Source organism: Plutella xylostella, chromosome 15 (genome assembly GCF_932276165.1).
Source record: "Plutella xylostella chromosome 15, ilPluXylo3.1, whole genome shotgun sequence".
In the NCBI taxonomy this organism is placed as follows: Eukaryota; Metazoa; Arthropoda; class Insecta; order Lepidoptera; family Plutellidae; genus Plutella; species Plutella xylostella.
This window is the reverse complement of record NC_063995.1, coordinates 4,086,084-4,104,546: the sequence shown is the minus strand read 5'-3', so window position 1 is coordinate 4,104,546 and position 18,463 is coordinate 4,086,084. Positions and strand designations below refer to the sequence as shown.

At 37.3% G+C, this 18,463-nt stretch overlaps 2 protein-coding genes across 5 annotated transcripts in view; one reads left to right on the top strand and one right to left on the bottom strand.

Annotated features, from left to right (window-relative positions):
• LOC105381115 (beta-1,4-glucuronyltransferase 1) overlaps window positions 1-8,310 on the bottom strand; it is a 37,198-nt gene extending 28,888 nt beyond the window's left edge. The window contains exon 1 of the mRNA XM_038108537.2: window positions 8,068-8,310. The gene's annotated coding sequence lies outside the window, so the exon portion shown is untranslated. The remainder of the gene's footprint in view (window positions 1-8,067) is intronic.
• An 8,408-nt stretch (window positions 8,311-16,718) lies between these two features.
• On the top strand, window positions 16,719-18,305 carry LOC105386119 (eukaryotic translation initiation factor 5B). Of its 4 annotated transcripts, none has more exons than XM_011556616.3 (3): window positions 16,732-16,873; window positions 17,078-17,465; window positions 17,562-18,305. In XM_011556616.3, the coding sequence occupies exon 3, from the start codon at window positions 17,615-17,617 to the stop codon at window positions 18,251-18,253; it is 639 nt and encodes a 212-aa protein (XP_011554918.3). In that variant the 5' UTR covers window positions 16,732-16,873; window positions 17,078-17,465; window positions 17,562-17,614; the 3' UTR covers window positions 18,254-18,305. The 4 variants fall into 4 exon arrangements, with proteins under 4 accessions (XP_011554914.3, XP_011554918.3, XP_011554917.3 ...); XM_011556615.3 differs by having other exon boundaries at window positions 17,078-17,469; XM_011556612.3 differs by lacking the exon at window positions 17,078-17,465 and having other exon boundaries at window positions 16,719-16,873.
• The last annotated feature ends 158 nt before the right edge of the window (window positions 18,306-18,463 follow it).

Sequence of the window (18,463 nt, the reverse complement as noted above, 5' to 3'; positions counted from 1 at the left end):
AACAATCACCGGCTCCCGTTTGATATGAACATTCTACATGACTTTCATCTTGCCCAAGTTCATACCGAGGCCTACACGTTGGCAAGCAGCATTTAGGCCACTTAGCATCCAGCTGAGTTCCTGCGGAGATGTATATTCTATGCTATTCTATTATCTGCTGGAGGTGTAAGTACCAGCACCTGGCTCTCTCGAATGGAACCTTTGTGCATATACCCAAGGTCTAAACTGCCTTTTTAATCTTGGACCATTTCCGACCACGCTGGTCCACTGCAGGTCGGTGGGTTCGCATATCTAGATGTGCTAAATCTAGATATGCAAATATCCTCACGATATTTTCTTTCACCGTAAGAGCGATGGTATACATTGTACTTAAATTCAAAGAACTCATTGGTACATGTCAGCGCCGGAATTGGCAACCGCATCTCCGGCATGAGAACCGGCCGCTTGAGCTAAAACAGATCTTATTCATACATAACGTTAATTATAATACTTATTTTGTGATTGTTTTTAATGATAAATTATACATTTAGTTTTTATACATCGCGATACGCGCCCGTTTTATCGAACTGCAAAAAGAGGTAATTTGACAAGTCCTGTAGGTAATTTCAGTGATCGGTATAACCTGTATTACAAAAGATGGTAGGTAAATATATTTTTATTTTCCTAATCATACATACCATGGCGATGAAAACATATGTCACGGAAATGAATAACCTGGCCACGGAAATGAATAACCTGGCCACGGAAATTAATAACCAGGCCACGGCAATGAATACATCTTATTTTACAAGACATGGCGATGAAATTTTTTTCATTGCCGTGACTTTTTTTTCATTTCCATAGCAAATTTTGGCCACGGAAACCACGGAAATGAAAGAATGGCGATGAAAATCAAGCCTTTAAATATAAATAACAAAAAAAAGTATCAACTATTCGAAGAAACAAACACTTTATAAGATGAATATTTTCAAAATGCTTTCTTTTGAATGCTTACTCAAGAAGACAAACTTAATTTTATAGCAGTTATATCTATCCACGGCGATGAAAGAAAAAATGTCCAGTGACCAAAAACAAATATAACTTTCACTATAGCGCGAAAACGTGGGCACCTGTGTACCTCTTTCCACGTCGAGTAGTTAGGCGACACTTGTAAAAAACGATTAGCGTACCGAGGGGGGGACCATAGTTCATAGATAAAACAATATCCTTGATCATGTTTAGGTCACGGCGATGAAATGTAGTTCTGGGACACATGAATTTTCACTTACCGTTCGTTATATTCTTTATTTATTTTAATAAATGTATTTCGTAACAATACTTTAACTATTAATGTATCAAATGAAACTAAGTTTAAATCTTAACACTCAATATTTTTTCATCAATGAAGAATAATACAAAACGAGATGACCTGGGGACAAACACGGCAATGAAAGATTTGGAGGTTTAATATTTTTTTGTAAAGTATCCATTAATCCTATTGATAAAATATTTAGTGCTTCATATAGATTACTATTCCACATTACCGGAAAAAAATATTAGAAAATTAGAACTTTGTTTTTTAGTAGCGATTTCATTGATGCCACGCAAATTTTGGCCGCGGGAAATTCACCCTCCTAGTCAATTATTACATATACCATGCCGAACAATACAAATCAAGATTCTAAGGACCAGTCACGCGATTTTTTTATTAGGTGTAGCCAAGGTCCATTATTATTATGCAGGTAAAGTATAGGTACCGGTAGCTTTTATGTAAAGAATAAATAGGGTATTTTGGTCCAACGCGTCCCTTCACATAGTTGAAGATAATTGTTCACTTTTAAATCCTGCTGTAATCCCGTTTAGTACTATAGTTTTGGGGACCGTTAAGATAGTAAGAAAATATATTTTTGATGGTGGTGCTAGCATACCCTGCATACCACCTTATCAATAATGGTAATGTATGAGTTTTTGTCTGTGTTACTTATGTTGTCATTATCAAGTATAATCACTTCATGAGTAAGGGCTAACCGCTTATACACATATCTATGCCCAATTAAGGTACAACACAATTATGTGAGTATGTTCTTTGCATTTTCCAAGGATCACTTATTTACGTATGTTAGAAATTTTTACTGAATCCCAACTGCTATTTGAAGCTTTGCGAGTTATAAAACAGGCGTCATTCTTGTTGTTGAATTTCTTTTTCAACGAATAAATCATTTCTCTCTTTTCTTTCACATTTACTTAAAATGTACATAACTAATAATATTTGGTAGGTACATTTCGAGGAAACATACATAATCTGATCATGACTGTAATCCCCGAAGGGGTAGTACACGTTTCGAGGAATCGTAGGTTACATTTGAAATTGTAGTGAATGGTGAAGTGCTAATTAACAACAGTTTGGACCACTATTAGGTACCTACAGCTGGGAAGATTTGACAATGAAAATATTCATTATTTGTGAATAAATATGAATTAAATTGTAAAACAATACTGAAAAAACAACTGTTAATTGTCGGCAGCTTTTATCAGTTTTTGTCCACAGTATTCGGAACTACTTAGTTAATGTTTTATTCAATGTTTTTTCAGGTGATAGAATGAAATGATTCTTAAAAATTATTTAGGTTCTTATACATAATAAGTATTATGTACATATGTAATTACATATAAGTATATATAACTTCTATTAGCGGACGTTAGTGGAGAACCTCTGCACCTCTGGGGTGCCATAGGACTGCAACAACAACAACTTCTATTACAGGTCAAGGAAAAAAACTATTAGGTTTAAGTATTAAATAGTATGGCAATTTGAGAAATATTTTTTTTTTAAAAGATGGTACTTAGGTTACTTTAGATACTACTTACTAAATAATTAAGTATTAATTTTCTTGTAGTCGTGTGATTGTAATTAAACTATTGATCAGTTTCAAATGAACGTCAAGATACCTACCTATGTATGGAATACTTACAGGCAGCGCTGTTATTATACATACTTATTACATTTTCGAGTTTAGTCTACACGCAGCTTCAGCTTAACCTTAAGCAAAGCTCATTTATACCGACTACGAGTTCCTATAACAGACGAGATGTACCGTAGTAGGTGAAGTGCGTACTTGCCGGTTGAACTGAACCTGTGAATGACGGAGGCAGGCCCACTCGACGGTCCTCGCGGTGCGGCAATGGGCTCTTAAATAAGTTATGGCTAATTCCCGTGTGCGACAGCGCCAGGAATGTAGCTGGTCGCGCATTGTGCCGTGCTCAGTTATCTAAACACTCCCCGTCCCCGGCCCCCGCGCCCCCCCCGCCCCGCCCCCCGCTCACACGCACATCGGGACCACAGTAAATGGCACGCAAATGCATGCACTGCTCATGCACTCCTCATTATTACCTGCACTCACTCTTGTGTTATTATGCATTTCTAAGGAAGCTACATTCAAAGTTCCCCGGCCCTGTGAGAAAATTAGCTCGTCATAAATTGCTGTGTTTATTTCAGTCCATAATTTACGCTGATTGGCGTTTGACTTTGACTAACAGTGAATTGTTCGTAGCGGACTGGTTTTGCTGGTATTTTACATTCCTAAACGCAATATCCTGGCGACGATGAAGCGGGACTAACGCAATTTGGTCTGTAGTCTCTGTAGCTGTAGCAGAGTCCCACACGACGCGGGGCGGGCGCGGGGCGCGGGGCGGGCGCAGGCTCCCTCCCTGCGCCTAACTACATATCTGTCTAGACTGGGGAAGGGCATAGCGCCACCAATTTATAAAAGCAGACATCGCATTTACCGCAGCGTCGCAATAAATCGCTAACCACAAACAGTAAACAAGCATTCTACGGGGAGATTTTATATTAATTTAGCATCAGTTCCACGCACTAGTGAGTCGGCACTAGTAGGCAGTGGTGAATCGCTCCAGGCAGCGTTTTTCCCTCATATATTTACCGTAACACTTAACGCAATATAAGGTTATCGTTGCTAATAATAGCGTAGAATATTGTAAAGAAAGAAGAAACGCTTGCGAGACGGTACGAAGGATACGCTTGAATACATTATTGATACGCATTTGCATCAGCACATCAATCGCATCGCCGTCAGTCTGTAGGTGTCTGTAATACCTAATTAGGGACTTAAAGGTTGCTTGTATTAAAAAAAACAACAATCTGATTAAGTACTTTTCATCTTAATCTTAGGTACTGAAAGATGCACGGTTCTAAAATTAAATGTTGCTCTTAGAGAAGTAAGTAATTCCTGTAAGTATTCCATTTCTGTAAATACAATTTAACCAATAACAGCTCCTCAAGTCTACACGTCATACTTGGTTCGGCTGAAGTTGTGAAACTGGCAGTTAAGTACCTACCTAGGTACTTTTTTTAAGTTGTGAATATCATCTAGGTATGATCTAAATTACCGTTGTGATCAAGTACATAATTTTTTTTTACTTATGATACCTAAACAGTGTTCTTAAGCTAAGAACACTGTTCCACGGAAGTAAAGATCTGCAAGGTATATAATTATATTTATATGCATAATGTCACGGTATATTAACTAAAGAACACGGTAATGCCAGATTTAAATAGAAAGGTTAACAAAATTGAATAATTTTCTTTGATGCAAGCGCTGTTATCAATGCGGAAATACAGTAGGGAAATGTCATCTTATTTTTCACTAAAATCATAAAGTGATTATAAAATAAATTACGTCACAAATACAAGAATGTTGAAGGGACACTATCTTAGTATTTAACTGCATATGTTGTCTTGTTTTTGGAGCTCTTATTATATTATTTCAGACTTACGTATATATATCCTATTAAATCTGATTATTATATTTATGTAGGTCTATGTAGTCTATTATAAAATATATATCCTTATTTTAGGTATATAAGTATAATTACATGTAAGTTTATAGATTTAGTTTGTAGGGACTTATAATATAATAACTAAATCATTATTTTAATTTTTCCTTTACATTTCTTTAGTACACTTGACCCCTCTCTAAACAAAATATCCTTCCACCCTAAGGTTGTCTTGAAAAAATCGCTTTAAGCGATAAGACCGCCATTTTTGTACATATTTGTTAGTATTTAAGTTTTTGTAAGTTTCTTTTATGTGTACAAATAAAGAATATTCTATCTATCTATCTATCTATTTTGCCAGTTTGACATACAGATTGACCTTTGCTTCTAACACGATGCCTATGTCATGCCTAAATTGCTAATTGTATTCACTTTCATGTAATATAATTACTAACATCAAACAATTATATTTATGCTGTCAGTTTCACACTTTAGAATGTCATTTATAATGGCTGATCTTGACTCTTGAGTATGGACTGCAGCGCTTATTTGCTGAATTCTCGTTGAGAAGATTTATATTTAGGCAGACTACTGAACTAAGTTCGAAACTAGACTTAAACCTTAAACTACTTTTATATTTTTATCAGGTCTGTCTTCAACCTTCATTTTGGATGCTACGATCACAGCAACACCTATGATAATAGGTATTCAGATAATATTTTTTATCCATGCGCCATGTCTAGAACACAATAATGTCGTTTTAAGTTTCGATTAGAATAACGTAACAATTATCACATTATCAGTAATCCGGTCCAGCCACGACTATCTAGGTACTACATAGCGAGATATGATTAACAAATTATTATAAAATACTAGCTGTTCCCGCGAGCTTCGCTTCGCCTTAAAAAGTTTTCCCGTGGGAATTCCGGGATAAAAAGTAGCCTATGTTCTTTCTCAGGGTCTAGACCATATGTATACCAAATTTCATTCAAATCCGTTCAGTAGTTTTGGCGTGAAAGAGTAACAGACAGACAGACAGACAGACAGACAGACACAGTTACTTTCGCATTTATAATATTATATATAATATATATAGTTAGGATGATTACCTATGTCTATAAATTTTATGAATATTATATTAAATTAACATTAAAAGCTTGGACCAGTTCTACTACAGTAATTCTTTAGTACACTTGACCCTATCTGAACATAAATATTCTTCCAGCCAAAGGTTGTCTTGAAAAAATCGCTTTTAGTGATAAGATAAGACCGCCTTTTTTGTACCTATGTGTTTGTATTTAAGCTTTGTACAGGGTGTTGCAAAATTGGTATACTAAGCCGAATCCTACATGTGCAGCATGTTATATCTAAACCCGAAACTGAAATCAAAATTTGGAAATTCGCGAAAAAAATTTAGGTTTCGGCTTAGTAGACTCTTTTTGCAACACCCTGTATAATCTATTCTTGTGTACAAATAAAGAATATTCTTATCTATCTATCTACAGCTTATGCCTATCAAAATCTGCCAATCCTTTCAACTATGTCAATATAACCAATCGACCTATGAGGGATCCAGTTAGTAGTAACGAAAGTCATCATACCTCATTCCTCATCATTGATCACAATTTGATATAATTTATATCATCGGTGTAGTGTAGCTATGATTTAGAAGGATCAGGAAACTAAATAATCAAAAACTACATATCGACATAAGTAAATCATAACATTCTATTCTATTCTATTCTCTGTGGGGGTGTAAGTACCTGCACCTGGCTCTCTCCAGTGGAACCTTTGTGCATATCCCCGAGGACTAAACTGCCTTCCTAAGCTTCGACCATTTCCCACCACGCTGGTCCACTGCGGGTTGGTGGGTTCAGGTTCACATATCTAGATGTGCTAAATCTAGATATGCAGGTTTCCTCACGATGTTTTCCTTCACCGTAAGAGCGATGGTATACATTGTACTTAAATTCAAAGAACTCATTGCTAAATGTCAGCGCCGGGATTCGAACCCGCATCTCTGGCGTGAGAAGCGGGCGCTTTCCCGACTGAGCTACCACCGCTCTTATCATATCATATTATTAAGTATGTTACAAACAAAAGAAAAATGAAGAGGTCAAAAATGTAGCCTTGTGAAACGCCTTTTTCAACAAAGTCGAAACATTTTGATTTTAGTACCTGCGCAGACTAATTAGCTAAGAAACGATCAACATTCTTAAGTCCAAACCAGTGATTCATTGAAGAGGGAACAGAGAGGCACTATAATTATAGGTAGAAACATAGAATAATTATGTTGGTACAAAGGTATTTTAATAATTTATATTTCATTCAGAAAACAATGCTCATATTAAACTTTGGATTTGGATTAGAGAAAAACTGAAATCAACACAACTGTAATTAAATTTATTAGTAAACTATGCAACCAACCCACAAAAACTTTGTTTCTCATACAAATACTATTTTTCTTTTATTTTCTTTATTACTATGAAAAACCAAGTTTTGTTTGGTGGCAAAAAATATTTAAGTATAAGCTGTTTTTTTATGAGTTATTATTTTTAATTAACTACAAATTGTGTTTTCGCAATCGCCTCAAAATCTTTGTACACCTATATAATAGTACTCTACCTTGTACATTTGGACGAGTGCATAAAAGTATTCTCGTAAAAACGTAAATCATCGAAATAATGACGCGAGTCAAGGTCGCTGGGCGCGAGATTATCTCAGCTAACTGTAGCCGTGAATGAGACAAGCATTAGACAGCTCAGCTAGACGCACAGTTCAGGAAATCCAAGAGGCTACAAACCGCAACTATCGACCTTCAGGGCAATGTACACGAATGTTTATTGCTGAAAAATAAACAACTGCAAGTCTGCAACTCAACTTTCAATAAGTTCACTAATTTGACATTTAACGAAGTTGGCAAAATATCAACAAATTTAGCTTGTAGGCAACAAGATACTAATTTGAACATTGTTTTGCAAATACTTTCTGCCAATTAGGTAATATTACAATGTACGTACAGATTCCATAGCAGACCAAAAGTTAAACTAAAGTTTGCAGGCTACTTTGGATATATCGGGAGTTCGCGAAGAAGCAAGTCCCCGAATGTCAACCGGTTAATTTTGGCATAACGACCGCTCTTGAAGCACCTCCTGAAATTACCGGCTATCCTTCCTGTCTGTTCCACACGGATGCTTCAGCAAGGTGATCCACCACCGACCGCAACTACACCGACTATTTTGGCCGAAAGTGAAAACCGGGTCTTTACATCAACGAGGCAATAAGTTAGCTTACCTGTATAATCTGTCCAAAGTTCCTGGCTGCTGCGTTCCAGTGCAGCATCGGGGAGTCCCGTGTCTGGAGCCACCACTGCTGCAGGAGCACCGAGGGTACCGCGGTGTACAAAGTTGTGGGTTAGTGAGTTGCGTTTTGTCATCGACAATACACTGCGAGTGTTGTCATAGTGCGTGCGGTGGAACGTCGTGAGCCAGGCGCGTGGACGGCGGCGCGGCGCGGACTGCCGACCGGAGCCCCGCCGCCGCCGCCGCCGCCGCCGCCCCGCCAGCCTCGGCCTCCGGTGGGGAACACAAGGGCCACTATCCGACAGTTTTTTGTTCCCTCTATCTAAATAACGTGTTCCAAACCCAACAGCGCATTGATAATGAAAGGGCTTGTTCCTTGCCATTTTAAATTTTGAACACTTGGTGTGTTTAAAGGAAAATTCAATAGTTTTTTTTTAAATCATGGGTTAAAAATAATCATAACTGACGTTGAGTTGAATTCACTAAACTTCTTACTTCTGTTGTTGGATACGGAAGTTAGTAAGGCGGATACATCGATTGCTCATGCTCATCTCATCAGAACCCATTAAATAATGTAAGTATCTACATAACAAGACCAACATGATTTAAGATTAAAAGCTTATTTCGTAACACATTTATAAACATAACTCTAGTTTTGCTTATTGCTTTTATTGCTTTGGCCTATAATGATGAGTACAGGTAAGTAACCGTTAAGAGTTTCCACTGCATATACTGTAGCCCTGCGACTGATGGCCGTCTGCCGCGTAATGGCTTGCACAATTTCCTCATCGTCCGAACCGATCCAACATGTATACTTATAACTTACACACTCTGATTATGGATGGCAGGAAAATTACCACATTATGAGTAAATATTTTTGAACACAGGTTTTATCAATCTCAGACTGCCAGTCATTTTGAAGAGCTAAAAAAACTGCAGTCGAATATCAGACTACTGTAATTAGGTCAGTTTCCGTCCATTTTAAATCCCACGCGGTGTCTAAGTATTTCCACTTTGAAAAAATCCGTACGGTAATAGCGGTCATTACACCATCTCATTGGCATCTTTTAACGCGCTGTAAGTTATGCGAATCAATTTATTATCTTAAGCTGTAAATCCACTCATACCTGGTATGATCATTGATCATGAATGTGTTGCACGGTTCAGACACCCTATTCAAGGGCACACATTGAATCCAATGCGATCATTAATTCACGATACATCGATGCTTAAGCGTGAGTATCCTGTAGGAACCGGCAGTCTTACACAGCAATGTATTGCGAATATACTGACCCTGGTAAAAGTTGTAAATGGCAGGGTTGCACCGAATAGGGCTCCAGGACGCACGAGCTTGTTCGCCTTGTCAAGTGTCTGACGGGAGATGACAGATGGATTGCCATAGCCCTAGGGAAGACCAACTCCTCAAGACCCGTTGGGGAATGCCTACAGACGTAGTGACCAGTAAACTGTTACCAGGCCGAGGGGAGACGTGGCTCGAAGGGAGCTCAACTGATTGTGGTCTCCAGTATCTAGTTAGCATGTCAATTATATTTAAATCCCCCATTAGTCTGCCACCCTAGGTTAGTTATCTTTTGGAATGTAGAAAAGGAAAATTTAATTGATTGGATTTTTGCGATATTATTATTTTTAACATTACCAGCTTTTCTCATAAGCTTCTATGTATTTAAAAAAACGCATCAAAATTTGTACTTATAACAGCCACATTAGATCCCCTGAAAACAGAACCTGAGTAATTGAGTATAGAACCCTATGGTTGGAACGGAAACCAATCATGAGGTCCAATCATATTAAAATATGATTTTCCTTCATGTTTTTATGACTAAATGGTGTGGTGTAAGATTGGCTATCGCACTCTATACAAATATACATAAATATATACTTACTTAGGTACTTACGACATATTACTGATCAATTTGCCTATCTGGATTTTCAAACACATTACCGAAATCAGCCATAAATGGATTTACGAATGCAAACCCAATTAATGTTGGTTTATTAATTATTTGATTAATATGATCTTGAGCTAAAACTTTACTCAATTTAGATGTTTTTTTAATGACTCCATAGTGCAGTTTTTTTAAAATAATCTATAAATTTTGCAGCAAGGTTATTTCAATTAGTTTAGAAGTAGGTTGTTTGTTTAATTTTGCTTGTATACCTTGATTTCAGCCTCGACAGGAATGCTGTTGCTGCAGTATTCACATGGCTTATAAACGTATGAATATAATATTTGAATTTGCGGGGTCAGTTTCGGAAAGGGGAAAGTTCATGAATACTATAAACCGCTGATTATAAATAGCGCTTATTTATAAATAGCTGTTCCCGCGAGCTTCGCTTCGCCTTAAAGAGTTTTCCCGTGGGAATTCCGGGATAAAAAGTAGCCTATGTTCTTTCTCAGAGTCTAGACCATATGTTGAGAAGTTTTGGCGTGAAAGAGTAACAGACAGACAGACACAGTTACTTTCGCATTTACTTACATATAATATTAGTTAGGATAACAGGGGCAGCAAAGACATTATTTCTTACTTACAATAATGATCCTTATTCATTATAACAGACAGTCAATCGCAGCGCTGCATTAAATTCAAGCTGTTGTGACCGTTAGCAACCTTCAGGAAAGGTGAGATTTAAGTATTTAATAAAAATTTCAATTATAAAAGTTGTTGCAAAAATGTTGAAAGCAGGGGTCTTCGTAGAACAAAATTTGTTTAGTTCCCCCCTGCCGGCTTAGTATACCACTTTGGAAACAACCTGTACTTAAATCGATGTTTCAGCATCAGAAACTGAGGTTATATGTGTATATGAAAGCCGGAAAGAATGGCTCAAGTGCAACTGTACAGTTGAAATCGGCTCGTAAATATTTCCAAGTAAGGCGGCCGGGTGATGTGTATAAGATGGTACAAGCAAGAATTTTCCAGAACCAGCTTGTTTATGTCAACAGCCTGCTACCGGTCGATAGATCAATGGATCAATGCTCGGCTGGGAACTGAACCCACTACCCGTACAAGGTAATCGCAACCGCTACATTCTTCGACTAGACAGGTAGGTAAGTACACAGTAAGAATATTATTATTGTATAACATTCGAAATGAACAATTTCAGATATCGGTTTAGAGTGACTTGCACCAAACATTTAAATGAAATTAAATATATTGCTCTCTTGCTTTGACTTTATGCTACCTGAGCAGGACAGCAATAAATTTAATTTCGTTTAAATGTTTGGCGCATGTCCCCCTAAGTCTAAGTGATCTCTGCGCTGTCCACTCTGTCCCACTCCCACTAATGTGGATTAAAACTGGTTGTTTTTTTTTGTGATGAACACTATGCCAAACATAGTAGGTAATTTAGGTACCTAGCGCCCTAACAAAAATTATAAAAAAACTATGCCGGAACTACGTTATGATATGAGTCAGATGAGATCATCACTGTTTCTCTTAAATAAATTATTAACTTTGATAACTAACTGCCTACCTATGTAATAAATAAATAGACAATAATATAAGCAGATCGTGCTCAAAGGAACCTTAAGCATCTTCTTAGCTCATACACGAAGCGTTATAGTCCTTGTTCGATTAAGGTTTTTATTCAACTTTTATTGTGTATTTTAAATAGCTGTGTGATGATGATGAATTTGTGTGTAAGGAAGTGGAATTTGTTAGGTAGGTAGAGGTACCTAATCAAGGTTTAAGCAGCTTATTCCAATCTCTCTACTAAACAATCTAACAGTAGTACATACTTCGAACAAGAAGCAACTTCGACAAGGAGGCTGCAAGGCGCATCCACTGGGCTGGGCTTCATTCGGGAAACTTCGTCACATATTCTCCTCGGCTATTCCTCAGAGCCTGAAGACAAAAGTCTTCAACCAGTGCGTCCTGCCAGTGATGACGTAATGGTGCAGAGACGTGGACACTGATGACGGTAGGACAGTAGTAGGTTATCCGTCAGAGGACTAAGGTTACCGACATAGCGGTCAAAATATGCAAGCTGAAGTGGCAGTGGGCTGGTCATGTCTGCCGAAGAACCGATAACCGTTGGGGTAGACGAGTTCTCGAGTCGAGACCACGAACAGGCAAACGCAGCGCGGGACGCCCTCCTGCCCGCTGGACTGACCTTAGGCGGGTAGCCGGTAGTAGGATGAGGAAGGCCGTGGACAGAGTGTTGTGGCGCTACTTGAGAGAGGCCTATATCCTCCTAGAGCAGTGGATCATTATTGGCTGATTATGATGATGATGATGATGAGTGTAATCAACCCAGGAAAGAGTGTGTTGGCGCACAAAGGAGGAGTCCTAAGCCCAGCGGTGGACACAGGCTGATGATGATGATGAGTAGGTATATTATTCAATACAAGGTAAGGGTAAATAATACCTACCAAAGGTGCTAATTGGCGGAGGACGACATCTTGACGACGTGTCGTAATCGTAACGTCACTACTGGTTGAATGCCGCCATTATATCTCCTACCTAGACTATGAAAAAATATAGCAAGTCTTCTAGCATGACCTTTGATTGACAGATCGTTATGCCTAATTTTACCTTGAAAACCAATAGATGACAGATAATGATGATCGATTTAACTTTGGATTTGAATGAAAGAGGCTACTTTTTATCCCGGAATTCCCACAGGAAAACTTTTTAAAGCGAAGCGAAGAGCGCGGGAACAGCTAGTAGGACATAAAACTTGTTCAGTATTTAGAAGGATATAGAGTACCAACTATTATCACCCTCGCTCAAAGCATGTGTAATGTGTATCTATTGTATAAAAGGTTTACAAGCTATGCGTTCTACAGGAAATACCTACTTAAGCAGAAAAGTAAATAGCTACTTCCCCGCACTTATTAGAAAAAAAACATATCAAGAAAGTTAATATTTATTTAACGAGAGATACATGTTTTCAACCTTATCGTTAAACAAAGGTTAGCGATATTTACTAATCTCGTGACTGCGGTACAGTGTTAATTATGATTCAGGTGTTCTTATGTTTCTTAAATACCTATTGCATTATTTCTGCAATTCAAAAAAGTAATAATACTTATAGAAAACTATTGCAGATGGCGATAGTATGTCTTCAAAACTGGGAAAATTGCCATCTATAAATAGTAATGCAATTTGTAGTGCACTACATGTATAGTCTCGTCTACTCATCGCTTATTAAATAGCATAGGTAACCTACAAACGTCTGAACAAAAAATCACATCAATTTCAAATACCGCTACAAAACAGAATGATGAACTAATCTATATTCTGCAATAAAATGAAAAAAGTTTGAGCAAAAAGTTTCGTGATTTTGGTGGGCCACGCGCGACGAGCGTACGGAACATGAGAAGCCTTAGGCCGACCGCACACTAGGCAGCCTGGCTGCGCAGCCAGTAAAACATTATACGTTTTATAGGTCGCGCACTAGGCAGCCACGAATCCTCATATATTTTACTAGCTACGGTACGGCAGCCCGGTACGTCGTGTGCTGCAACCTCATATCGTCTGCCGCCATTCCGCCAATTTGCACCTTAACCACTGACGGTCATGTATTTCTATGGACGAGTCGTCGAGCGTCATGACGCTAGCTGCCAAGTCAATCCTATACTTATCCTATAGAAATACATAGAGACCTAGTGACGTTGCGACACGTTGTCTGCTGCAACTGCAACCTCATGTCTTCTGCCGTCAATTTGAACCTTTATAGAGGTAATTAAATTATCCACTATCGGTTAGTCTGATAGCCCGCGGACCGCTGAAATGCTAACAGTAGTTACACTCTTCTTTCTCTGTTTTTCGCCGTGACGAAAGCTTCTTCATCGGTCGCTGACGCTGCTATGCGCCGACGCGACGCCGCCAGTGATACGTCACTCAGAGAAGCTTTTTTCTCGTGCTCTATAGGTAGGTACCTAAAAAAAACCAACCCCGCATAATTTTATGTTGAACAGAAATCTTTAGTTGCACTTTACCTAGGTATTCAATATGCGAGTCAGACTTGTAGCAGGCCGGTTCTTCCGTCTATGTAGGGCTGCCTTCAACAGCGCAACCTCGGCCATTCAAAACAAACATCTTACAATTTGCACCACAGCTATAACAAGACAGACCTGCGCGACGTTAAAATATACTAAGTGTTACCTTGCATCTTTGGTATTATTGTCTCTCTTGTGTGGTCAAATTGGCTAATAACTAATAGCATAGCTGGGTGATTCTTCAGGGACCGAAATTTCAATGGTTTGGAGTACCAAAGGCTTAGTTTCACCATACTCTGTTATTAGCAGTCTAAATCACACATTAGCTGTAATGTCTGTAACCATTAACCAATGATAAGGACACGTTTTTTTCCCAATACAGTTTAGCTTTACTTATATCTGTAGGTAACAAATAATGTCTTTTCAGTAAATTCTGATTGATTTTCAGCTATACAGGACCCCCTTTTGATTTTCGGCTTAGAATACCCTTTTTGAAACATCCTGTATGTTATGTATGTATCACAAAATATTTTCCGTGCGATCATCGCGCATCGTGCGATAGAGTAGTGGTAACTAGCGAAAGTGGTAATGTCATGGAAGTAATAATACAACAGGAATGCGCACTCACCAAAATGATGCAAACAAAAATAGACCTAACGTATTCACCTTAAGACTTATATTTGAAGTGAAAGGGGCCGCGAGCCGATAGAGAGGGTTACCACAGAGCCCTTCCTCTCTTTCTAACAATTGCCAGGATTTAGTTGTGTAAACTTTAGTAGATTTTGTACGAAGAGAGCTATGCAAAAAAAAAATTAAATTAACTCATAGACTACTGTATATCATATCATTTTCAAAAACAAATTTATAATAAATCATTATAAACATGTAATTTTAATGAAATATTTGGTATTTGTGTGAATAATAATTTCATAAAAAATATTGGTAGTTTTTCTAAATACTTTACGACAAGACCGAAGTTGTCAAGATGACGGATGACGTTTATACTGTTGTGAGAGACGTTATGGTTAGGGTGACCATTCATTCGTACTTTTGAATCACTTTCCATAAATTAGGACCTGTTTCATTCAACTTTTTGTTTTATTTTATACCTAAGTATCATTAGGTATTATTGTGACTGTTATCTTATAAGGCTGGTAAAGAGTTATGAGCTGTTGATTTTTTTGGTGATAGATATGAGTATTATAAGATAATTTATCAAGCTTAAAACCGGCGGAAGCACTTAGGTTGAGATATTTTTTTTGATCTTATGATTTTCATCAACTACACTTTACTAGACTATGTAAACGGAACACCCACAGAGTATACACGTTTTAGGTACATAGTTGCGTTTAATGTTAACCTGTTTTGACAATCTATACAAATTTTACTTTCACCCCATTTGTTTACTCAATTGTCATATCACCAAAATACATTCGTACCTACATTGCAATCGAATTATTCGAATAATAGGTGACTTTGAGACCATCGACACCTATTCGCGACATGATAGATTAGAAGGTGATGTCTCATGAATTACCTAAAATTGTGGTCACCAAAAATAGAAAGAGATGGAGGGCTCCGTGCTGACTATCTCTGTCGGCTCGTTTTTTTGGTGCAGTGCGCATTCCTGTCGTATTATTACTTCCATGGGTAATGTACAACACAAAGAATTATGTCAACAAATTAGTACTCACACGTGAAATACCATTGCTAACGTAGTACGAGTATAAGGTGCCATAAAGTAGTGAATAGTAAACTTACCTAACTACTCTAACATAAAGTATGGAACAGATATATTTTGCATTTTCTGAGATTTTCCATTTTCCCATATACCTAGTTGAAATTTAAATTGATGAACTGCCGCCCTGAATAATTAAAATAACTTAGTAACAGTTGGTAATGTTATTTAAGTAATATAACACCTAAGTCAGTAGGTACCCTGCCTTTTCATAATGTTTATGTACCTAGCTAATTTATGAAACCTATAATCTAGTTAATAAATCGTTCGTTTTCTTGCATTCACTTACTTGACAAACATTATGTTCATGGAATTGACTTTGAGTAGAACTTGAAAAGCAGAACAGTTTTTATAATTTAGCACGCTCGTTTGGAATAAGTGAGCATTGCGGTGAACAATCCATGTAGGTCATGCTTTGTCCCTCGATAGATTTGTGATTGGCGTTATTGGCAATAATGTACTATATTGCCATCAATGACTTGGTAGGTACTTATACAAACCTATTAAGTATGTATTGCCAATAGTAAATTGCCATCAGTGGGCAAAGTTATTTATAATTTTGTTCATTTGGCTTATTATAATAATTTTTCAACCTAACATTTTCATGCGAGGTTTAGTTAGACTTCGACGACGGATCGGTGCGATGTAGCTGTATCATCTATTATAACCGGCATGGTAACTGAGATTTTATGGTCAGGATATTCTATTTTATTAAATTCTCTTGAGTGTCTTGACGCGGGTAGGTGGGTTCACATCAGATATAGATATTATTATTATGCAGGTTTCTTCAAAATGATTTCCTTCACCGTAATGCTGGCACCTCACTTGGCTATTCGTAGTATATTTTGCGTACTTACCTGTTGCCAAAACTTCCAAGGGTATTATTGTTCTGAGCTTGAATCCATAAATTTGACAATGACATAATTTTGCGAGGCCTCCTCGAAATTTACTCTTGTCAAAATCACAAAACTTTATAACCATTAATCACTTACTCAATAATTTTATATTCATAAAAACCTTGATTTTATATTAGGTACCTAATCACGTATCTATTGATAATGGCTCGAGTAGCGAGGATTGCCTTAGACCTTGCTCTGTGTAAGTAGTTATAGCATAGCCTGAAATATCTTGGTACATAAATCTAAGTGCTATTCACTGAATCATTATTTACAAGGTACTATTCTCATAGAAACCACTAAATAAAATGTTTTCAGACCGTCCCAAGTAACTAAAAATGAATTGAGTTATAAATTACAACGTACCTACTTGAACTCACTGGTATTTATTTGTTTTATGTTGCAGTTTCTATGAGAACAGTAACTCCGGCCGTCAGATCGGTTTGGGGTACAGCCAAGGGTGCTATTGTTGGTTCTAAAGCTGAAAGAATTGTTGTAAATCCGTTGGTAAAAACTATTGAAGATAAACTGGATCAGTTGGTTGTGGTAGTTGAAAACAAGACAGAGATGTTAAGGAATAAGCAGTACCCAAAAGAACTTGAGTATCTAGAAAAGGAAATACAAAATGTTAAAAAACGAATGAATGACAGTCAGAATCCTGGATTGGATTCCAAAGAAAAAACTGATAATGTCCCAAAATAGACTAATTATTTAATGCTGTTAGGCTATTATAAGTTCTTGTCTGCCGTTATGGAAATCATTGTTAAACAATTGGTCAAAACTAGATTGTAGTAGTAGGTATACCGATTATACCTAACTACACTAATAACAATTTAATTAAATACTTTATCAATCTATCTATCTAACTACCTACTACTTTAACATTTTAGCTGCATCAAAATCCATTAAGCCAGCTGTAGGGACAGCATGGACCTACGCTAAAATGGAAATGGCACCACCTATGACAGTTAATTTCTTACATGGACCTACATTCAAAAAGGTAGAAAATGCCGTTTCATCAGCTGCTGATGGTTTCATGGGAGCCCTAGACGGTGGTATCAAAAAAATTGATGCATTTGAAGCAAAACGTGCGTTAGAGCGTGAAGCTGCACGTAAGGCTGCACTAGAAAAACAAAAAGCAGATGCGGAAGCAAAGAAAAAAGAAGAAGAGGAATTAAAAAGATTGGAGCAAGAGGAAATTGATAAGTACAAGTGTACCCCTGAAAAAGGTGCGGACTCAGAAACGGTTAAAAAAGAAGGTAAAGTTACTGATACAAAGCAAGATGTTAAAGTTGAATCAAAAGATATTAAAGACGAAAAGAAGCTGAACGAAAAAACCGGAAGAACAAAGAAAGCTAAAAGTGTGCCTAAGAATGAAAAAAAAGCTGATGGGGTGGACAAAGGTACTACAAAAGTGGTTAAATCGGATACTAAAACTCAGACAAAAACAGCTGCGAAGGGTGAAAAACCAACAATTGCAAGTGCAAGTGCAGAAAAAAAGAAGGAACCAGCTAGACGCAAGGAACCTAAGACGTCTAGACGAGAAACTAAAAAGGGATCTGCACCTAAACCTAATAAATGAAATTAACTAACATATTTTAATAAATAAATATGAAAGTAGGCTTGAAAATAAATATTTTGTATAAGTAGGTAGTTGTTGTGGTATTTGATCCGTATTTACCCAAGGACTTTTTATTAAAAATTTGGGTGGAGAGCAAAAAAATATGGTTCTATGGGATACCGGCAGGTTTTCTCGCATACACTTTGTATAATAAACTTTATGTACTTTTTA

Coding starts and splice junctions, on each gene's coding strand:
- LOC105386119 (XM_011556612.3), top strand. CDS start 16,834: ATGGCTCGAGTAGCGAGGATTGCCTTAGACCTTGCTCTGT. Junction 16,874..17,561: donor TGCCTTAGACCTTGCTCTGT/GTAAGTAGTTAT, acceptor TTAACATTTTAG/CTGCATCAAAATCCATTAAG.